The 23,464-nt window shown below is 50.3% G+C and overlaps 1 protein-coding gene and 1 long non-coding RNA gene across 5 annotated transcripts; one reads left to right on the top strand and one right to left on the bottom strand.

Moving 5' to 3' along the window:
- Positions 1 to 1,640: 1,640 nt before the first annotated feature.
- Positions 1,641 to 20,967, bottom strand: SLC43A3 (solute carrier family 43 member 3). 3 transcript variants are annotated; one of them, XM_031690690.2, is made up of 13 exons: positions 20,835 to 20,967; positions 19,432 to 19,799; positions 18,930 to 19,059; positions 16,703 to 16,749; positions 14,371 to 14,447; positions 14,077 to 14,169; positions 11,583 to 11,722; positions 10,378 to 10,475; positions 8,999 to 9,172; positions 8,655 to 8,774; positions 4,491 to 4,677; positions 3,731 to 3,854; positions 1,641 to 2,625 (listed from the first exon to the last, which is right to left on the bottom strand). In XM_031690690.2, exons 2-13 carry the CDS (start codon positions 19,613 to 19,615, stop codon positions 2,524 to 2,526), a joined length of 1,476 nt encoding a protein of 491 aa, XP_031546550.2. In that variant the 5' UTR covers positions 19,616 to 19,799; positions 20,835 to 20,967; the 3' UTR covers positions 1,641 to 2,523. The 3 variants fall into 3 exon arrangements, with proteins under 3 accessions (XP_031546550.2, XP_006214121.2, XP_072826069.1); XM_006214059.4 differs by lacking the exon at positions 20,835 to 20,967 and adding an exon at positions 20,461 to 20,689; XM_072969968.1 differs by lacking the exon at positions 20,835 to 20,967 and adding an exon at positions 20,241 to 20,286.
- Positions 20,403 to 23,464, top strand: LOC116285465 (uncharacterized). 2 transcript variants are annotated; one of them, XR_012076738.1, is made up of 4 exons: positions 20,403 to 20,503; positions 20,964 to 21,204; positions 21,326 to 21,408; positions 23,161 to 23,464. It is a non-coding gene; the product is annotated as an uncharacterized lncRNA (long non-coding RNA). The 2 variants fall into 2 exon arrangements; XR_004195156.2 differs by lacking the exons at positions 21,326 to 21,408; positions 23,161 to 23,464 and having other exon boundaries at positions 20,964 to 21,256.

The raw sequence follows: 23,464 nt of genomic DNA on the forward strand, positions 1-23,464 counted from the left end.
GTCGGTCGTCTTTTGAACAAGTGCTGTCCTCTGCCCCAGGGAAGACTCTGCCTCGCCCCGCCCTGCAGGCAGTAAGGGTGAGTCTGCCTGAGTCCCTCTCTGCTGAGGCCGGTTGGGGACGCAAGGGTTGCACTGGGAGCCCATTGCTGACTGAAATCAAATCTTGTGCAACTCCTGGGTTGCTTGCTTCTGCGTTTGCAAGAGCATTTGATCCATCTGAGGAAGAGGGTACAGGAGGGAGGCTCTTGGGACAGAAATATGAGGGCTGAGCATTCAGCTGCTTCTCTCGCTCCCCCATGTTCCCCAGAAACCATCCCTGAATCTCTCTGGATATGTCTTCCCTGCACTTCCTGAGGGATCCGGGCACTTTTTTTTTTTTTTAAATAACACCCTTGTTGCGATATAATTCACCTACCACAGAATTCACCCATTTGAAGTGTAAGACTCAACGGTTTCTAGCATTCACAGTTGTACAACCATCACCATTATCAGGTTAAGGAAATTTGTATCATCCTAAAAAGAAACTCCTTGGCGGTTACAACGCAGTGGAAGAGCGCATGTTCAGCTTTCATGTTCAATCCCCAATACCTCCACTAAAATAAGTAAATAAATCAATCTAATTACCACCATCCCCAAATAAAACAAAAATAAAAAAGATTACTTTTAAAAAAGAAAAAAGTTTTAAAATTAAATAAATAAATTTTTTAAAAAGTAAGTTTTTGAGCGAGATAACCAGATGAGGAGGGAGGGTACAGCTCAGTGGCAGAGGGCACGGTTAGCATGCACAAGGGCCTGGATTCAATCCCCAGGACCTCCACTAAAAAAAAAAGAAAAAAAAGATAACCAGAAGAGAGCCATCCATTAGCGCTCCGGTGCCATCTTCAGACCCAGGTCTAGGGCCCCGGAAATGACCCTCAGCAGGTCACAGAAGAGCTGGCTTCAGACCCTGGTGCATCTCCGAATTCCCAGCATCTGAAACAGTGCCTGACGCACAACAGCAGCTCAGTAAACATTTATTCCATGACTGACTGAATGAAATCTGCCCGCCAGCCCCTCCCCCTCAGCCTTCTCCTGGGCAAGAGGAATAAAACCCCTGGTATGTTCGAGATTCTCCCATCTTGGCCACCTGATCTCTCACCTTCTGTCCTTCCAGCTCCCGCCCCACTACCCGGCTCCTTTCTGGTCACGAGTAAACAAAGGATCACACGCTCAAGTGCTCCCACCACGTGCCAGGCAGTAGACGTTGTTTCAAAAGCTCACAATTGCCCTCACAGGTGGAAATGATTCACTGCACTTTGCAGGTGAGGAAGGTATGATTCAGAATAACGAGGGACTTGCCCGGCTGCTGAAAGGCAGAGCTGAGACGCACGGCAGACCTCCTGATTCCATCCAGTGCCTCCAGCGGAGGGGGCAGAGTATTGCCGTGGGGGTGGGGCAGAGGGAAAGAGGCAGAGGAGGGAAAGGGAGGGGCTCCTGGGGGTTCTAGAGCCCGCATCCCCGGACCAGGTGGCAGGATCCCGGTCTTGGGGCTCCCACCCCACCCCCCAGGATGCTGCAGCCAGATTCCTCCACCCCCACCCTGCGTCCACTCCCCCTGGCTGGGACGGGAGCACGAACACACAGGCAGGCACACAACAGCCTCGAAGCCTGGAGAGGCAGAGCAGCGCTGCCTTACGCAGAAAGGCTTTATTTTTTTAATAAAATTATTTAATATGTGATCAATATATTGTACAATTACTCCCCAGAGGACATTTTTGTATAACGCCCAAGTAAATAAAGTCATCCCCTCCTTGAGGAGGGAAACACCCCTAAAGGCTTCGTCAGAAATCCTTTGGGCAAGCGGGCCAGCTGGTTCCCAAGGCCCTCGGGTGGCCGGACTCTTTGTCACTGTTCTTAAAACCTTCTAGAACAGGAACTGCAGAAAGAGCCTCCAACTCCAAAGCCCTCCCCTTTCACAGACGGCAAAGCTGAAGCTCAGCAAGGAGAAGGGTCAGCGCAAGGTCACCAGCATCAGTGGCAGAGCTGGGACTCGGGCCCGGGCCCCCGGCCCCATCCTGCCTGCCCCTGCTCCCCAGGCGCACGGCCATCCTCTAACCACAGCGGAGCCTCTGAGGGAGCGCCGGGTACCACTTCTGAAGGCTGGGTGGTAAGGCTGAGGTCGTGACATCTCTCTTCCCCTGGAGATTTATCCAGCAGCACAGGGCCCACGCATGCACGGGCTTCAGGGACAAGGAGGCCTGGAGAAGTAGGTGACAGGCCTCCCCCTCAACACATCACCCTGCAACTGCCCAGGCCACATGCTTCCTACTCTGATACTGAGAACTTCCTCATGCCTTCGCTTCTTGACTTGCTGATAAGGAGTCTTGGCGAACAGTTAAATATGTCCTTTTTCTTTTGCTTTTAAAAAAAAGAATGGCTACTTAATACAAGTAGCCTGGGTGGACAAAGTCTTTCTGGGCTTCGGGTCCTCAAAGGTGGAGAAACATGACACATCCTCGGGGCTGAAAAGTGGGGGCTTCCAAACTAGGCGACCTCGGGGGAGCTTTCCTTCCGCCTGCACTCCCGGTACACCAGGAAGGGGTGGACGAGCGTCAGAAGAGTGACAAGCACCAGCAACACATTCACCTGGAGGGAGAGGAAGGCATGGGGCGAAGTCCAAGTTCACTGAGCAGCGCACACCACCAATGGAGGGACCAGGATTCTGCCTGGTTTATCTTTTACTTTCACTCAGACCCAAAGGTGCCCTCTGGGAGGGACTTGCAGATATTTTTTATCTGCCCTGTGGAGCAGGGTCTGAGGAAATATATGCCCATTTCACAGATGGAAAAATAGAGGCATAGAAAGCATTCAGTGACCTTCTCAGGTCACATGGGAAGTTGGTAGAGGTATCAGCTAGAGCATATATCTTGTGAATCTTAAGTCAGGATCATCTGATATCACAATCAAGTGATTCTCGATTTTTAAGTTCAGTCCTTTTATTTATTTACTTTTTTCCCAATGACTGATTTACACTCCTGTCCTACACTTTGCTGGTCTTTTTAAAATGAGGCCAATAGGGCTGTGTGGTGGTCAGAACACTGAATGCAAAGTCAAAAGACTTCTGCTCCTTCACTGTGGGCTTCTGACTTCCGAAGTCACGTAACCCGAATCTTTGTGCCTCAGTCTCTTCAATCTGCAAACAGCTGACAAGTCGAGCCCACCTCCCTAGGCTGGACCTGCGAGCATCCCTCCTCGTGTGGGGACACAGGGCTGAGGGTACAGATCTCCCCACCCCTGGACCAACTGTGGAGACCAATGAACGCTAATATAGCCCTAAGACCAAGGCCAAGGTCGGCCCTGCTCACAAGAAGGAAATATCTTTCAAGTTTTTCACTTGAAATGGTGTGGGAATTTTGCATTCTCCCCCAGAATATGTCTACTTGTTTCCACATACAGAAAAAATATCTTCTCAAATCTCTGAAATACACAGACTCTCCGGGATGCTGTGCCAGGTTCACCCTTTGGCTTCAGGAAACTCCAGCGCAAGGCAGCATCTCCCACTGACCCCAGTTTGAAAAGCAAAACCAAGGATGTGCCCATGTGCAAAAATGTTCCTGCAGGGACCACCCCCAGGCCACCCCAGCCAGATTTGGGGGAGCCTCCTACTGGAACCGACAGAGTTGCCCCAATCTGGACATCCTTGCTGGTCTAGGCCAGAGTCACTCCCCACCCCACCCCCAACAGTACTCACGTAGAATGGGTCATTCTGGAGGGGACCTTTGATGAGGGTGAAGATGGGGAACTGGAGCAGAGACACAATGGCCGACAAGGCCATCACCAGCCCAAAAAGCTTCCCAAAGTGCTCCGAAGGGAACCTGGGGAGAGAGGCAAACTAGGCTCCAGTGAGCTCTGGGGACCCGCCCTCCACGAAGCGGCTTGGCTTTGGTGGGCGTGGGTCAGCCCCTTGCTCCCGAGTCCCCTGCTGTAAACCCACCTTCCCCCACCCATATGCACACAGCCCTCCCCCTTCACCTCTGCTTAGGCTCTCAAACCACAGAGCACACAGAGCACTGTGCTCAGTCCTGGGAAGACAGCAGGGACCCAGACACAGGCTGTGCCCCAGAAGGTCTCAAGGAAAAGACACATGAACAGATCGTGACACACCAGATGATGCATGCACTGTCCGAGGGAGCAAGAACAGAGTGCCAAGGGCACAGAGAAAGAAAGATGCTTTCCTTCTACTCTTCCCTGGGAGAGCTGAAACGGAAATGGGCGTCGCAGGGTGAATAGGAGTTCACTGGGTAGATAACAGGGGCAGAGGGGAGCAGACAGGGGAGCTCAGGGACCTGAAGGCTCTCTCTATCCCTCCGACTCGCCTCCGCCCCCTCTACACGGGCTCCCAGACCCCGTGTGCCACCTCTGGCCCCATTACTCTGACTTCTTAGCCTCCAGCACACCTCCTTTTGCCCCAAGGGTGCCCCAGTCACCTAAGGCACACCACGCCCACTTACGCGAGGGTGAGGAAGGCGGCATTGCCCCCGTAGAGGAAGGAGCGGCTGATCACTTGCAGGGCGAAGGTGGCGTACTGGAGGGGGAGGACGGGGACTGAGGCACAGATGGCGAAGCCCAGGCACAGCAGAGACGTCAGGGCCAGCGAAGGCACTGCTGAGCGCAGGGCTGCCGCCGAGGCCGAGGAACCTGTACAAAGGGAGAGGAGAGGCTGCCTTTAGGCCTGCGGGGAGGTCATCCTGAGCCCTCTCTCGGCACTTGCCCACCTCCAGTCCAACAAACACAGATACTTCACCTACTAAATATTATTCCAACGTATCCACTCCCCTCCAGCCTAATCTCAGGCCACCATCACGTCACCTACTCACAGATAATCACAATGGTCTCAGGACAGGGAGCCCCCCTGGACCCAAAGCCAGATATTCCGGGCAGCACCATGGGTAAGAGCAAAAGATGGGAAACAATCCAAGTCACCACCAGCAGGGGAACGAGGCGTCAAGTACGCTGCAGCCACGGATCAGAGAACCAGGCAGTGGCTAAAGGCATGAGGAGAGGGCCCGGCTGCAGGGCAAACTCAGGACAGAGAGTTACACAGAAAGAAAACGGCAGGACAGAGTGTGCACTGCCTTGTATCTAAGAAAGAGGAACGAGAGACAGAAGGAGTCTGTCTTTAAGGAAAAAATAAAAATAACCACATACAAATGAACCTATTTACAAAATAGAAAAAGACTCACAGACGCAGAAAACAAACTTGTGGCTACCAGAGGGGAAAGGGTCAGGGGTGGGGAGGGAAAAGTGAGGACTTTGGAATTCACAGCTACAAATTCCAATATGTAAAATAGATAAACAAGGTTCTACAGTGTAGCACAGGGAACTGTATTCAATTTCTTGTAATAACATAATGGCAAAGAATCTGAAAATTAAAAATATATATATGTGTATGTAAAACTGAATCACTTTACTGTATACCTGAAACTAACATTGTAAATCAACTACACTTCAATACAAAATTTTTTAAAAAGAAAAAGAATACGTATATATGTATGCGTATGACTGAATCACTGTGCTGTACACCAGAAACTAACATAACATTGAACATCAACTACACTTCAATTTTAAACATTTACAAATTAAAAACAATAAAAAATTTTAAAACGACCTAGAGAAAGAGGGAAGGCACGGAGGACAGGGAATAGAGAAGGAAACTACATTTCTTTGACTCTATCTCATTTTACAGTTTTGGCTTGGGAAAAATGTGCATGTTTGATACATAAATGGTTTTAAAATAAAACTAAATTTAAATAATAGGAAGAAAACAAGCAAGCAATTGCAAAAAAAAATCAAACAAGATGAAACCAATGAACATAACTTTATATCAGGTTGATGGCTCTTAAAATACGGTAATTTGACAACCAGCTCTTAGAGGATGAGAATGAAAGGAAGGAAAGAAAGGAGGGAGGGAGTAAAAGCACGCAGCAATCATCCTGTTACTAACAGGACTGATGTTGCTAAAACAGTAATTATGCATAAAATATATTTAAAAAATGCTATATACATGTATGTAGTATAAGCACATACATAGTATATAAGTTAACACAGTATATGTATACAGTATTTTAGGAACCATGATTTTCAGAGGAAAAGAGACACAAATGTAAAGATCAAGGAAGTAAAATTTGAATTAAAATATCAGTATTAGTTATTCATGATGTCGTTTTTCATCAAAAAAATTATGTATACCTTACCTCTACCTAAGGCCTCAAAGCAATGACAACCCAGGAGAATCAGAAACCCTAGCAACCAGATTGCGGTCTTTAAAAACTATTTCTCATTTTAAGGGGCCCAGGACGATTGGGAGAAATGGCTGGTTTCAGGTCTGAGCCAGGCAACCCCAGTGAAATGGACCCGAACATCTCATTGTGCTAGAAAATAAAGACACTCTCTAAAACTAATGGGATTATTTGTAAAGGACACAGATACTGAGTTGGTAAAGTTCCCAATGGTCCAAGCATCAAGAAGAATCATGACAGAAATAGACGGAGCGGGAGGGTATAGCCCAAGAGACAGAGCACATGCTTAGCACAAATGAGTTCAATCCCTAGTACCTCCATTGCAATAAATAATTAAATCTAATTACCTCCCCACCCTCCCCTCAAAAAAACCTTAAAAAAATGGATTGAAATATATCCAATATGTTTAAAATGAGATTTTAAAAGAGAAACTTTCCCAGGGAAAAGGGGTGGGGAGGGGATAAATTTGGGAGTTTGAGATTTACAAATGTTGGCCACTATATATAAAAATATTTCTTTTTAAAGTTTCTTTTGTATAGCACAGGGAACTATGTTCAATAGCTTGTAATAACCTTTAATGGAAAAAAATATGAAAATGAATATATGTATGTATATGCATGACTGGGACATTGTGCTGTACACCAGAGATTGACACATTGTAATTGACTATACTTCAGTAAAAATAAATAGATAAAAATACAAATAATTTGATAATCTTCAAAAAATAAACAAATAAAAGAGGTACTATGAGCAGTTACCCCTGGAAGTTGCTAAGGCACCAAGTCATTTTTCCAAAACTAGTAAACAGAGAGGATAAACCATGCACTTATTTCAGGGTAAACAAGATAGTTAATAAAGGCAAGTTTTTCTTTCTAGAGGAATTCTAGCCATGGGAAGAAAAAGGAAAGACAGAAATAGAAAATCGCTGTTCTGCAACCCTAATAAAATAATGGGTCTAGGCACTGATTATCGATAGCTGTTAAAATCATTAGCCATGCCGTTGATGGGAAACTTTATCGTGGGCGGATCAGACGGACATCTAAGCCCACTGATCAATCTTAACATGATAGGAACAAGACAACCAATACTGGGGCCTGCTGATGAGAGCTCGCAGGAAGCCCGCAGCTCCACATCTGAATCATTCCTGCCAAAACATATTAGAGTCTCCCGGAGACTCCCAATCTGCGTGTTTCCTGAAAAGACCCCATCAAAGAGACATTTTTAAATAAGGACATGAAAAGGACGCCAAATCCAAAATGTGGGAAATCTGACAGGACAAATAACCCAGTTTCTTCCACAAATAAACAACTTAAAAAGATATAAAAGGCACGTCAGTTGGACCCTGTATGGATCCCAATTTGAACAAACCAACCATAAAAAGGCATAGTTGAGACATTGAGGGGAATTTGATCAGGACTACGTTATCAGATGACAGTAAGAAATTATTGGGCTTGTTTTAGGTGTGATAATGATATTATGGTGATGTTTAAATAAAAGAGGTCTTATTTGTTGGAGCTACAAACTGACGTATTTACAGATGAAATGATATGATGTCAGGGATTTGTTTTAAAATACTCCAGCAGGGGTCGGAAAAGCAGCTCAGGGGAGTGGGGAGGGGTAGAGATGAAATGATGGGGGTCAGGAGAAACGTTACTCTCTTTTATCCTTCCCCACCCCAAGCCTTGCAGGTTCAAATACCTCTGCACCCCCCTGTTCCTCCATTCTTGTCCAGGGACCATGACTACCTCCTTGGCGGGGCACTGCCTGCCCCTTCTTAAGTCTGTCTCTACGGACCCCTCCCTACCATGCCTCTGTGCCCTGGCCAGCCCAAATCCCTTTCTGGGATTCCTCAGATTCCTTCGTGTTTCACCCTCCCCTTCCCCACCTTGACTCTACTGTATTCCTACCTAGGCCATTCTCCCAGGGCCCCCCTTTTCATCTGCTCACTTCTTATTCACCCTTCAGGTCTCAGCTGAGATGCCACTTCCTCCAGGCAGCCTTCCCTGACACCTACTCCATCTTCACCCAGAACAGGTTATATGCCCTTCTCTGTGCTTCCACAGCTCCCTGTGGGTTGATTTCTTGGACTGTAATGCCTGACTACTTGTGCTGCTCCACTCTCTAGACCGACAACAGCTTGAGAATGAAGGCATACCTGTCTTGTCCATTATTGAATCTGGAACTATGGTTGGCACATAATTGGCATTCAGTGAGTAGTGGTTGGACGGATGGATGGATGGATGGATGATGGATGGATGAATGGATGAACAAATGCAAGTAGAAAAGGATTAAGAAGAAAAGAGAGAAGATGGACATGGAGGCAAACAAAGCTCTCTCCCTTCTTGGTTCCCTGATCCTCTGGAGCCCAGGTCTCACCAGTCGTTCTTGCTTCCTCCTGGTACTTCTGTTTTAGCCGGTCCATGAGCAGACCATTCCAGGGGGCACACAGCACTCCAAAGAACTGAGTGATGGCAAAGGCATTCGTGTAGGTGCTGACTGCAGAGGAAGAGAGGGATGGGGTGGTAAGAGTGGTCCAGGGCTGCCTTATGGGAGAGGACTCTCCCATTCCGCCCCTGCCCTGCCTGACCCTCCTCCCCATCGCCCTGCTCAGACCTTCCTCTGGAGCACACAGCCCTCCCAGGCTTAGCACCCGGCCACAGGAGGTCCCAAGTCCCCAGCTGTGATGCAAAGACGGGCTGCCTCCCGGCCCCACCACATACCGAGTACCCTGTCCCCGCTGGCCAAGTTGGTCAGCAGAGAGTTGAGGGTGCCAATGAAGAGGTAGTGCCACAGCTGTATCACGGACAGCCACACCAGGTGCCAGGCAAAGCGCCAAGAGAAAACGTAGCTCCAGAAAGAGTGGGGTTCCCGCTGCTTCCCTGGTCCTGGAATCTCTGATGGGGAGAGGAGGTTGTGAGCACGAACTACATTAAAGCTGAGGGGAGGGAGAAGGGTACAGCTCAATGGTTGAGTGCATGCTTAGCATGCACGGGGTCCTGGGTTCAATCCCCAGTACCTCCATTTTATGAATAAATAAGTGAAACTTTTTTTTTAAAAGCTGGGGAACGTGGGGGGACGTGAGAAGACATGCAAGCCTGTAGGGGTCGTAATACGACAGCCTGAAGGCCAAGCGCACCTGCGTGCTCTCTAACCGGCACATCCCACCTCTGCCTCCGTCATCCAGGCCCTCCCACCTTGCATGCCCCTCCCCGTGTTCTCTGTCCCCTGAAATCTGATCTTTCACAGCTTGGATTCAATGACAAGTTTCTTGCACCTAGCACTTTTTAGATCTGCCTCAGGAAGGACAGTGAAAAGACAGACAAGGAGAGAGAAGGAAGTTAGAGATGAGATGAAGGCTGGTGAAGGGGCCGCTATTCTTTCAGCTGCTCCATCCATATCCCTTTCTTTTCTTTCGGGACCAGGATCCTGAGTCTGTTCTGCAAATCTTCCCTGCCCTATTCTTCAGGGTCCAGACGGGACTGGGAGTTCAGTGTCTTGCGCCTCACTCAAGGTTGACCAGTTTGACCGTCCTCCTAGAGGCAGACTGGCTGTGATTTTAGATGGGATGCCCAGAGGGATCCTGGCCCTACTCTTCCTGGAGCCTGGCAAGTTCATCTTTCCCTTGATTCTTGTGAGCTTCCCAGAATCCTGTTCTTGTCACTACCTGATCCAGCCGCAGTTTGTGATGTCTGTCACCAAAGACCCAAAACAGAGAGAGGAGAGAAAGGAGGCAGCGATGGAGACGGGACAGTGAGAAAGAGCAGACGCAGGGGACCTGCAGACAAGGGAACAAGTAAGGCAGAGTTAGGACTGAGAAGTGGGAGGACGGGAGACAAATGACAGCAGACTGACGTCAGGGCGGGGAAGGGATGATGAGATAAGAGAGAGAGAGAGTGGGGACAGAGAGAGATGAGACAACAATTTTGTCCCTCTCCGGATCCCTGATAAACTGAGAAGGTTGAGAAGACCCTACAGGTCCTTTCTCTACGGACCTTTCCTGACTCTGAGTCCCCGGAAAAGCTCTGGAGGTGAGGAACCCGGTCAGCTGTGGGGAAAGGCCAGGTCAGGAAGGCGCAAGGGGTTAACCACCAGGGCTTACCTTCCTTTGGTGAAACGAACTCTTTCGACTTCAGCTCCAGCTTTCGGGACTCGGTGTTACTCTCCTCTGCCTCTCTGGGGCCATCCTCAGAGCACAGGCTGTGGAAGCAGAAGCCCCGCCAGCCCACCCCAAGGTCTATGAGCAGAGACTGAGATTCAGGCTCAGGGGAAAGCGTGCAGGGGATCCCACGTGTCACGGGACATCGGAGTCACCTTCTCACAATCCCAATGCCCAAATCGCAGCCCAGACCAGTTAAGTCAGAATGTCCGGGCATGGAAGCCAGGTTCCATTTTTTTTCTTTTAAATATCTCCACATAATCCTAGCCATTCTAAAACACAGCAGAGTTTGGGAACCACTCAAGGGAAAAGCAGGGCAGACTCGGGTTCAAATCCCAGCCTTGCGCCTCCCTGGCTGGGGCAACGCAGCTCAGACTTGATTCTTCTGAGCCTCAGTTTTCTCATTTGGAATATGGAGCTAAGGATATTGATCCGAGGATTCCAGGGACATGAAATCAGAGGACACATGGGGCTGGCAAATCATTAGCAGCCGACAAATGCCCTCCCTCTACTGCGTGTGATGACTCACTGCAAAAATGGTCTCATTTCTCCACCTCCTCTGGTCTCCACCCTTCGTGATGGAACTTTGCAGCTCTGACTAGTTCCCTAGTCTGCTTCGGCCGAGAGAACCCAGCAGAACTGATGCTATGCCCATTCCAACCCTAAACCTGAAGAAACCCTGTGCATTTCTGCAGTCTCTTGGAAGCCTGAAACCACCATGTGGAGAAGCCCAGGCTAGCCTGCTGGAGGATAAGAGCCATGTGACCCAGATGTTCTTGCCACTCCAGATGACGACCGGACAAACCCCATGTGAGTGAGGCCATCCTGCCAGCCAGCTCTCAGTGAGCCCACCAGATGATCAGAGCCATGAGAAGCCCTGTCAAGATCATCCAAGCATGTCCCCAATCAGTAGAATTAGCCAGCTACCCAGACTTGTGAAAATAATAAATGCTTGGATGTTTCAGGCCACTGAGCTTTGGGGTAGCTTGTTAGACAGCAATGGCAAACTGATACACCCCTGATCTAGTCCTCCCCTCCTGGGACGGCTTTCCTCTGCCCTCGATAACCACATCTGTCCCACCCCCTGCTGCTGACACCAGGTCAGATGAGGGGCTCTGGCCACACCATCACCAGCTTGTGGTCCTTACCCATAGCTGTAGTTGGGAGGCAGTGGGTAGGGGACGTGCCCCCGGGGCATCAGGAGGAAAGTACGCCCAACATGCCAGGCACTGCAGACAGAGATGAAGATGAAGGAGGCCTTGAGGCTGATGCCTTGTTCATAAAGGAGCTGCAGAGAAAGAAGGGGAAAGGTCAGGGTGACACCCACGGTCACAGCAGCATCATTCACGACATCTATAAGGTGGACGCAAACCAAGCGTCCACCACGGATGAACGAAGAAATGAAACATGGCAGAGACATACAAGGGAACAGCACTCAGCCTTAAAAAGGGAGTCTTAAAAACCTAACAACCATACAACATCAATGGACCTTGAGTAAAGGTCGCTAAGGAAAACAACCCAGTCACAGAAGGACAAATACTCTATGATTCCACTTACACGAGGCACCTGCAATAGTCAAATTCACAAAAGCAGAAAGTGGAACGGTGGCTGCCAGGGGCTGGCGGGGGCAGGGGGAATGCGGCGTTATTGTTTAACGGGTGCAGCGTTTCAGTTTTATAGGGTTGAGAAGAGCTCTGGAGATGGATGGGGCTGAGGGCTGCACAACAGTATGAATGAATGTAATGCCATCGAGCTAGACACTTAAAAATGGTTAAGACGGCAAACTTTGTTACGCATATTTTATCACACAAAAAATCAGTGTGAGAATCAGAGGCTAGAACCTCAGTTTCTAAGAACCAGCCTTGAGACAGGCTCTTGCCCTTTACCCTGGAGGCTGATTAGGGACACGCAGCCTCAACCTCACCCCAAGGCTCAACCAGCAGCACCTCACCTTCAGCCTTGTAGAGCCTCCCTGTGTGGCTTCTCAGAGATCTGCAAGCAAAGTGCTCCCCGCCCAGCCCGCCCCCCCGCCCCCACCCCCGCCAATAGCAGCAAAGTCCTCTTGCTCAAACAAAATGTTACACAGAAATTCAACTCATGAAACACATTCAGGGCCAGCTGGGGCGGGGGTATAGCTCAGCGGTAGAGCACATGCTTAGCTTAGTATGCACAAGGTCCTGGGTTCAATCCCCAGTACCTCCATTAAAATAATAATAATAAAATAAACTTAACTAACCCCCCCCTAAAAAACCACATCTGGGGGAGTGGCCCAGTTACCCTCCCCCTTATCCTCCCTGGTGACATAATGTCAAAGAGAACCCCTCAGTGTTCCTCAGTACCGAGTTTGCAAACCATTGCTCTAGCCCAACCTCCTCATTTTACAGAGGGTCAAAGCAACGCCCAGAGATGCACAATGAACTGCTCAAGGTCAGAGTGTGCAGCAGCAAGGTCAGATTAAACTAAGAACTCTGGCTCTTGCTCTGGCACTCTCTCACTCTCCTTTCAACTCTAAGGAGGGAAGAGATAAAGGAAGGTGCATCCAGGAGGAGGGAGAACCTGGAAAGTGGCTCTGGTGTCGGGGCACAAAGGCTTGAGAAAGTGCCCCAGGGGCTTAATCTCTGGGTGACCCTCCAAGCCAAGGTGCTCACAGAACCTAGCAAGTCTCGTGTCTGGGTAGTGATTCCCCGAGATCCTCTTCTCTTCCCCTAGGCTCACAGGCTGTGTCAGCTGCTTCTAGCCTAACACCAAGTCCAGAGGGAAGTCCCAGGCTGGGCAGCTTGGGGCGTCGAGGACCCACAATCCTCCATTCCTTTTGCTCAGTCATCCTTTGTGTGCTGACTTTTGACCTCCAACTTGTTGCCTCATAATCACAGTATGGCTGCCACAACTCCAGTATCACATCCTCTCACCACAACATTCAAAGAGGGAGGGTGCATAAAATGACTATAACTCAATAAAAAAATCTTAAAAAAAAAAAAAAAAAGAGGAAGGGTGCGAAGAGGAGCCAAGAAAGAAGGCTTTCTTTTTGCTCTGATCTTACCTTCCATCAGGGAGAGGAAATGTCCTGTAAAGTCTTCTAGTATACATCACTTCATCTCATTAACAAGGACTGCATAATATGGCCACCTCTACCCAACAATCAGGATTCACCCCCTGGGCAGAGCACATCACTGCCTAGATAAAACTGTTAGCTACGAAGGCGGAGTGGCTGTTGGGTGGACCATGAATAGCACTGCCAACAGCTGATGCCCCAATCCCAACATCAGCCTTCTGGAGAGCTGGAGAGGCCTCTGTGTCTGCCCCTACTGTCCCCACCAGCCACCTCTCACCTCCTTGTCCAAACCAGAAGCTCACAGACGCAAACATCTCATTCCAAAGGCTTCCAGCCTCCACCCTCCGGCCCAAGTACAGCATAATCATGCCTTCCCTTGGCCTCTGCCCAAAGATCCAAGTCAAGTGGAAAGAAGGAGCTTTATCATTACTACAAGTTCAAGCTCTAGGACCAGACAGGCCTGCGTTCAAATTGAAGTGTCACGTTTACTAGCTGCAGGAGGGCTGGTGGAGAGAAATTGTGCAAAGTTCACAAGTGTCTGAAATACACATATAAGTGTTCAATACATGTTGGCAATGGCTATTTTTTACCTTAATGATAAGAAAGACGGCCGAGGAAGAGTCGAAGGCTCCATTGTAGAGGGTGATGATGGTAGAACGGTGTTTGCCAAATAGGTTCCCGATCTGGAGAACACGACCAGCCTGAATCACTTATTTATTCGTGAAATGAGTATTTCCTGCGCACCCAGCACACGCTAGACCCACCCTCCACCCCAGGGGCTACCACCCTCCCCATCAGAGGCAGCCAGGGCAGAAAAGTGCTTCTCCCTCCCTCCCCTGACCCCAACCTCCTGCTGGGTGCCTATGATTAGGGCAGGCTCGCACCTGTAGGTTGGTGATCAGAAACAGGATTCCTCCCACAGTGAGCATGGGCATGGCCAGGAAGAGCAGCAGGGCTGAGTCTGGAAAAATCAAAGAGGTGGGGTGATGCCACAGGGCCACCCACATATGAAGCCCCGAACTCAGGCCCCCAGCTACTCTGAATTCCCAACAATCCTGGGATCAGGGCCCCAATTCCAGGCAGCCTTCCAGCATCCTTCATCTTAAGATACTGGTCAAGGCTCCCACACATCGCTGCAGAGGGAACCTACAGAGGTCTCCCGAGCCACCTTCTCCTCCATCAAAGATGATCCCTGGTCTGTGGCAGGCTGGATGTCTAGAGAGGCAGGACTCTACGTGATGCCTCTGCCCTCTTCACTCACTAGACCACCAGCAGTCCTCTATTCATCCCTGACACTGTGGGGGAGAGAAGCCTGGATTCAGCCTAATTCATTGCATTGGGCTGGATTCCGAATCTGTGACTCAGTCATCTCATCTGATAAATGGGAACAGTCCCCGCTCTTCCTGCCTCATGGGGTGCTGTGAGATCTGAGTGAGAAAACAGCCGTGGACTGTCTCTCCTTGAATGAACAAATTCAAGTTTGAGCATTTTCCTTTCTGCCAGGCATCATGCTTGGCATTGGAACTGCAGGATGGATAAAGAATGCTTCCTGCCCTTGAAGAGACCAACATGCAAAAAAAAAAAAAAAATCACTCCAACAGGTCTAGAAAGTGTTGAGTAAGAGCTGAACAACTAAAAACAACTTAAGTGTCCAGGGCGGGAAGCCCTTCACAAACAAGTCTTTTCCAAACCACAGCCTTCTGCCCACCTTTGTAATTTGAGCCATAACCCCATGCCTGTCTTACTATATTTGCCAAAATGGTTTTCTTTAACTCACTTTTATCCCATTGCAATCTATAATTTTTAAAGGAAACTTCATATCACTAGTATAAATGAAAAGCCACTTGTGTTGCTTGCTGTGAATAAGAAGTAACTGTAAAAATAAACACAATGAAAAGGCAAAGGTGTTATTAAGTGGTAACTGCACGCAGTTGCCCTCAGCGTATCCAAAGCCTGAAACCTGCTCTTGCCATTGTGTCAAATCATACCAGCCCCACGTCAAGGCGTTCATGCGTGGAGTCCGAGGAAAAGAGAAATAAAAAGGGAGTAGCTTTCCCACCAGGTGATTCAGCGTCTGTTCACGCAGCGCGTGTGAGCTTCCTAATAAGAGTCTCCGAAGTAACTCTTGTTCTAGGAACGACTGATCCAAGCCCTGAGAAGCACTGTAATCTTGCTCACTCTAGTGTTCACTCTCTCCGAACCCATGGAAGGATTGTTGAGATTCCTTTCACGAGAGGATCTCTGTGGTCTCAACACCTTTTGCCAAAGCCAAAAAGCCCTCTGTTCAGACGGGGGGGAAAATTGTTCCTCCAATGATTCACAAGCATGAGTCAAACACGCCCAGCCACCACCTCCACATTCAGCCACTTGAAAAATCATGTTTCGGCTTTTAGGTAAGAGGATGGTGTCATGGGGAGAGTGGTTTTAAATAACTGACTTGAGGTGTAGGCTCCCCAGTGAGATCTGCTCGGACGCAGGCCCTCAGTCAGCCTGTGTTCACTGAGCACAAACGCAGAAGCAGCTTCAGCACAGGACTACGCACAGGAGTGTTCTGGACTTTTATTTCCTAACCCCAACATTGAGCCGCATGATCTGACACTGGGGAGGAACACTGCAAGGCATCTCTTGGCCTCTTTAACCGAGATGCCAGCAAAAAGCACAGCCAGGGGTCCCAGGCCCACCTCCTACTAATTTGCCCTGTGGCCTTTGGCCAGTCTTTGAAGGGGGGTCTCTCTCCGACCCTGGTTTCCTCCTCTACGCGATGAGGGAAAGTGGGGAAGAACCAGTTTGGAACCGCCAGGTTTTGGAGTGGCGTACATCCATAGATCAGTAAAACTTGACAACTTTTGACTACAATAGAGTTACCACTTTTTTTGTCCTGCTAAGCCAGGATATTTTCAAAAACAACTGCCATTTCACATTACCTTTTTGTTTAAAAAAAAGAGAGAGGACAGTTTAATATGTACAAGAGGAAGGGTGTAACCTTTAGAATAAATTCCTCTCTCTGAAGCAATCCCTCCTTTGTCCTTATTTTTTGCATTTCTCACTGGACTCCACTGTCTTCACAGGCTAGCAGTTACTCTCAAGGATTCCTTCCAGCTCAAAGTCTGTGGATTCTGAATAACTGTAGGGGTTGCTGTGTCCCGCCCACCACCTTCTGCACCTGCCCCATCCACCAGGCACCCCTGAGCTTGTGTCCCTCCCGAGAGCACTCACCTGCGGAGGTGAAGGCTATGGTGAGCGTGGCGCTGGTGTAGAGAAATCTGAAACACAGAACGGGAGGTGGAGAATGTTGTCAAGACAAGTGAAACCTGAAGGCGCAGAGTGCGTGGAGCCAAGGCCCACCAACCTGAGGGTCCCAACTGGCCAATTCCTTGAAGAAAAGGGTCAGCGCCTGGTCTACAGATCATAACCTTGAGGTCTAATTCCTCGACGCTGTGTGACCTGAGGCAAGGCACTGCTCTTCTCTGGGTCTCAGCAGTCTTTTCTATAAAAAGAAATCACTGGACTGATCTAGAACCCAAGCTTCAAGTTCTAGAATGTTAATAATTTCAGGACCACGATCCCAAGATTATGGGGATCTCTTAAAAGTCTGGCGGTCTTGTGAGCCATGGGGTAATACAAGTAGTGCTTAAGTGTGATATTCTGATTTATGATAATAAATATATATTTAGTCCTTGTCCCCAGTCCCTGACACAGGGCTGCTCAAACCTTTGTAAATTCCTATGTAATAAGAGCAGTAAGAGCATCTTTTGTTCCAATGAGGAGACTCCGGATGCGGCTGCTCACCGGAAAGATGAGCCGTAATTAGATGCTTGGAATTTTCATCCCCATCTTCCCCACCAACCCCCACGTCTCCAGAGAGGGGACAGGAGCTGGAAATGGAGTCAGCAGCTGATCATGCCTACATGAGGAAGCCGCCATAAAAATCCCAACAGTATGGAGTCTGGAGGGCTCCCAGGCTGGTAAACACAGCCACGTACCAGGAGGGAGCTGCATCCTGACTCCACGGGGACAGAAGGTCCAGGGCTCGCGACCCTCCCTGCCCCAGCCCCATGGACTCCTCACCTGGCTGCTCGTCTGTGTCCTTTATCATAGCCTTTAATAAACTGGTGAACATAAGTGTCTCCCTGAGTTCTGTGAGCCCTTTAGCAAATAACTGAATCCAAGGGGGAGGAGGTCACAGGAATCTCGGAACTGTAGCCGAGTCAGAGAGACGTTCTGGGTAAGCGGGGGCCTCACCACTTGCCGTTGGCATCTGAAGTGGGGGGCAGTCTGGTGGGACTGAGCGCTTAACCTGTGGGAGCGGATACTTGCCCCTACCTGATGCCTCTACCTGCTGTCTCCAGGCAGAGGGGGTCAAATTGAGTTAAACTGTAAGACACCCGGCTGGTGTCGCAGAATTATCACTTGGGGTGGGAAAGACTCCCACACATTTGGCAACCAGAAGTGTCAGAAGTGAAATGCTCTGCATGTGAATAAAGGAGAAACATAGGAGGGAAGACTGAGTTTTTCTTTCCACTTTAAAAAGATTTTTTTCTTTTTTTTTTTTTTGAATAGAGGTACTGGAGATTGAACCCAGGACCTTGTGCATGCTAAGCACACGCTTTACCACTGAGCTATACCCACCTGCCCCAAGACTGAGTTTTTCTTGACACACTAAAGGCTGGAGAAGAGGGAAGCGGCAAAGGACGAAGGACAGGGAAGAGAAGGAGACAGGAAACCAAGGTCCATGAGAGACTGAGATAGTCATTATGTACCAAAGGCCTAAAGAGCAGTCTTTGCTCTCTTACTATCTCCGGACCCAGCTGCCCTCCAGTCCCTCTGATAACTCCTCTCTCACGTGCCTCCCTCCTGGGAGGTGCCTTGCTCTGGCCTATCAGCCCCCAGCAGACTACTGCTTATCGCCGAATCTGGCCAGCTGCAGGGGCCCCCTGTGTGAGCCCGAGCAAGTGCCCTACCTTCCCTGACTCATCGGAGAGGACCTGATACCCCGGACACCTTATCAACTAAGCTTCTGTGGATGGACGGGAAGTGGGGTGGGGGGTGGCAGGAAGCAGGACAATGCAGTCGGAGTCACTTGGGTGTGAGTCTTGGTGAGAGATGAGGACAAGGGTCCCAGGCACAGTGGCAATTCTAGATTTTGCTAGTTTCATAACCCTGGCCCCAGGCCAGCCCTCACAGGAAGCAGACCGGGACTCCTGCTCAGTTCAACACGTCATCCAGCCCACAGATCCACGTGGAACAGAGGAAGCTGGTGAGGAAAGGGAAGCAAGGGTGTGGGAAGTAGGCAGGCTAGACGAAGTCCACACCCTGGACAGTTTCTAACAGAGCTGCTGGGGCAGGGCTGCCCAGTTGCCTGGCCTGAGTCTCCCTCCAAACAAAGCTGCTGCCGGAGCTCTGTCTTGCCCAGCCCTGCTCAGGCCAGGCTTTCAGGACTCACATGGCTATGAGGCGGGCCACAGTGGTCTTGAAACGGTCGAAGATGTAGCCGGTGGGAAATGTCATGAAGTTGTTCATGAAGGATGCCAGGGTGAAGATGAGGGAGAACCGCTCATCCTGGGCCTTGCAGTCTGGAGGAGAGAAAGGCAGATCTCAAGAGCGCGGGGTGGACAGGCCGAACTCCCATCAGCCCCAACCTTCCTGCCAGGGGTGCACCCAGCCTGGCTCCCCTCGAGGGCAGCCTACTCCATCCTGGACATCTTGCCAGGTGGAAAGTCCTCCCTTAGGCGAGATAAAATATGGCTGCCCTCAATTACCCCTTGGGAGCTGGTACATCCCTCTCCAGGCACCTCCTAGACCAAGGGTGAGGCAGGGAGGCTGCCACTCCCTTCCTCTCACCACAGAAAGGTTGGCAGGGTGGGCAGGGGCCTGGAGTCCTTCCTACCCCTTCCCACCACCTGCCAACCAGACCCAACTTCCTAGAGAAGGCCCCACTCCCTTACCAGCCTGCTCCGTGACATTGCCCGTCAGTCTGGCCTGAGATTCACACAGCTCCTCAAAGTAATGTTCTGTCTTGAAGACAAACACCAGGGATGCCCAGCCGAAGAGGACGCCCGCAAAGCCGAGGCATTCCAGCAGCCCGGTCAGCAGGGTGGCCACACGAAGGGGCAGGTTCTTGCCCTGCATGGTCCGAGGTGGAGCGGATCCTCAAATCCCACCGGCGGCCTCCTGAGCTGACCACAGGAGCTGCAAAACCTGGCGTCTGAGCCCTTGGAAAATTCCTTTTGGCAGCCTCTTCTGTTCAGGTAGCTCTCTGGGTCTGGCTGTGTTAGGCTTGAGCGAAGTCCATCAATGGGTGATTCTCTGGATCCTGTAAAACAAGGAAGAGGCTTGGTACAGGGGGCTGTGGGAAAGGTAGAGGTGGACAAAGCGTCCTTTGTGAGGTGGAGAGAGGCCAGTTGTTAGAAATGGGCATAAAAAACTCCCCATCCCACAACCGGCAACTGGTGGGGAGGCAGGAATTATGGAGACGGTTCACTAAAACAGTAACAGCAGCAATTCTGAACCAGGCACGGGGGTAGGGGACTTCACAGACGTCCTCACAAAGCCTCCAGATAACCTGGAAAGTGAGTGCTTTCTTATCTTCAGTTTACTCACAACTTGAAACAAAAGCGGAGGATTTTTGTAAACTCCCCAAGGTCACGTGGGCCAGTCAGTCACATCGCAGGGCTAGTTAATGTCCCCCAAATCCCCACCTCAACACGATTCTCGCGATCCTCCGGGACCCTGGGCCAGCACGCCCCATACCCACCTCCCCGCCGCCCCTGCTCAGTCACCACCTGCCAGGAAAGGGCCCACAGGCCGCTCCCCACCCCCACCCCGCTCCGCCTCCCGCACGTGGTCCGCGGCCCTCCCCGCAGAGGCGCCCGGGGCTCTGTTGCGTCTTAGCGCCCCTCACCTCGGCTCCGCGGTCCCACCGCCCCCCCGTCCCTGGCCCCGGCCCCGACCCCAGCCCTGTGCCCCAGTCCTACCGGCTGGTCTCCTCGCCGCGCTCCCCGCACGGCGCCTTTCAAGGTTTGGATTCGCGCCTCCTGCCGCCCCTCCCAGTCCGCGCCGCGCTTCCCCGGCGATCCCGGAAGGGTCCACCACCTCCCGCTCTCCATCACTTCCTTCTTCATTCTGGCTCACGGTCTCGCGCACTTTTTGACCACGCCTTGGGATCGTCCCTCCTTTCACTCTCGGGAACCCCAGGGGCATCTGTTTTCCTCTCTTGATCCTCCTTCAGCCTCCCCGCTCCTTTGCCCCTCCTTCCTCCCCAGATCAAGATAGTTTGAATTCTGTTCCACGCACAGGCAGCCCCACGGAAAAGAATCAGAAATTCACAGCACACACGCGGATAGCTTACCTGCAGGCAGACGGACACGCACGCACGCGCGCGCGTGCACACACACGCACACGCACACACTATTCCTTGTGCTCTACCTTGACCACGTGGGTAAACACAGAGCACATTTTTTCCCCATTTGTCCGCCAGCTCAAACCTCTCTCCAGATCTCAAGCTCCCAGTGCTGCCAGCAAATCCCAACACAGAATCAGACAACCAAGAACCAGAGGTCGACAGTGCAGACCAAAAATGTCGCCTGCCATTTCAGTAAACAAAGACTGTTGCCTGCCAATCCGGGACCTGCCGCTGATCAGCCTCCGGGCCCTGAAGGGAGTTCTGAAGGGAGCAAAACAGGATGCTGGTGGTTCAGATGCATATCCATCCGACTTCAGTGAGCCCAGATTCTTGCTTCTTGTCACACTTAAAAAAAAATGCTAAAATCATGAACTTGAGATGTCTGTTTTTGTGATTAGCAGTAATCTTTTCTTGTAAAATATTTTTTTTTTCAGCAGAAACTCCTAGATATCTCAGCTCCTCCTTTACCACTTGGAACAGTTCCTCAGAACTAGAGGCAGTCTCCCAGGCTATAGCCTCGGTAAGGTCCCCGAGTGAAACATAACTTGCAACTTTCAGGTTGTATGGGATTTTTGGTTGGTTGGTTGGTTGGGTTTTTTTTTTTTTTTCCCATTCGACAGCAGCTTTCCAGCTTACCACCCCCTGGAGCGGTGCCCTGCCTTTTCCCCACCGCGGACCCCTTTGATTACTCTCTGCCTCACCCCCAGCCCAGGTTCTGAAAGAGTCTACCCGCCAGACTTCGTTGATTAAGTATTCATTCATTGCTACATTTTTTATTAATCAAAGACATATATAATTGCCCATTGGAGCTTGTGATCAGCATGAGCTAGCCGGCTGAACCAGCTGCGCCGCTATCATTCCGGCCCAGAGCCGTGAGCATGTGGCTTCCATAGAAAGCTGAATTTGGGGGAGGGTTTCCTGTATGTTCAGTGCAGTCTGTAGACCCCCACGCCCAGCCTCCTGGATTCCCCTTGGGGCCCAGGGACTCAAGCTATTCCAAGCCCACCATTCTTTTTAATGAGGGAGAAATAAGAGATTAAGACAGTGGAAAGCCAGAACCAGGGAGTATTTTCCAGATCTCTACCAAAACACGACAAATAAAGCCTAGCCACCCAAGAGATGGGCCCCCCAGGGTAGGGGCGCCCCTGGTCGTGTACCCAGGCACTCACTAGTTACACAGCCCAAAGCAAGCCCTCGACTGCCCCGCCTGTGAAATGAGGCCTGTAGTTTCCTAATTTCATTAATTGTCACAAAAGAAATATGAGATGGGTTTATGAAGTCCCTGTGGGTATGATGGGCAGTGGCCAGACTGCCTGGGTTCTCCAGTGTCCAAGTAATGTAAATAGAGCCAGAGAAGCAGCCTTGGGAGGGGAACCTGCCCAAGGTCATTCTGTGTGTGCTCTTGACACTCGCAGACTTCACATTGGCTAATGGGACGTTAGAGAAAACAAGTCTTTTCTTAAAAAATTGACTAATGGGGGGGTGTGGGGGAGGAAATGTAGCAGCCCAGGACAAGCGGGACTTAAGATGTAAGATTTTCTATTTTACTGCAAGACACAAAGACGCTGAAATTAATTCAAGCCCTATCTCCTGCTCTGGCTTACATTTTGGTCTCCTGAGGACCTGGGGGGATCAGTGAGTGTGGAAGTAGCAAAGGAGAAACAAAAAGTCAAAGCAAAGAGAGGGAGATTTTCAGAATGTAAATCTGCAGGAGCCGGCACAAAGGCCCAGCTCCGAGGCTGTCTTTGCATCCAGGACTGGAGCTCTGGATCCTGGACCCGGACAGGTCGTCAGGGCTCTATCCACAGTATCATATTCTCTCTCTCTCTCTCTCTCTCTCTCTCTCTCTCTCTCTCTCTCTCTCTCTCTCTCTCTCTCTCTCTCTCTCTCTCTCTCTCTCTCTCTCTCTCTCTCTCTCTCGGAACTCAATGCCCCCAGCCCATACCGGCCCACACCACAGCCACAGCCACATCTGCGGAAGGCACTCCCTCTGGTGCTGTGACCATCTTGCTGAAACCATTGGGATGGAATAATAGGATGGTCTTTGAACCATTCCTGTTTTATTCGGTTCTAGTTCCAGCAGCTCGCAGAGGCCAGTGCTATTCAGATCACTCTCAGGCTGCCCTCCGATGAGGATTGCTGTGTAACATCAGAGAGAGGAGTGATTATAATAAGATCTGACGGCGTGCCCGACATCTTCATTCCTTCCCTCTTCACTTCCTTCCTTCCCCTTCACCCTGCATCTTTCTTTACTGATTGATTTGCTCAACAGATATACTTGGCGCTCTAGGCTTCGTGCCAGGTGCGGGGATTCAGAGAGAAGAGATCCAGTGCCTTCCCTCAAGAAGCTCATTCTCTAGTTGGGGAGATAGACAAAGGAACCCGAGATTTCTGGAACAATGGGAAGGTCTTCCAGGCAGAAGCCGGCACAGCACGTTCAGAGTCATGGGGCCTGGGCAGAGCAAGGACATTCAGGAACCAGCTGGAGCAAGGGGAGTGGCTAGCGTGGCCACCTAAATGAAGGCCTTTGGGCTTCAGCCCGTATCAGTCAATCAGGTCCTATTGATTCTACCCCT

This window comes from Vicugna pacos, chromosome 10 (assembly GCF_048564905.1).
Source record: "Vicugna pacos chromosome 10, VicPac4, whole genome shotgun sequence".
Lineage (NCBI taxonomy): Eukaryota > Metazoa > Chordata > Mammalia > Artiodactyla > Camelidae > Vicugna > Vicugna pacos.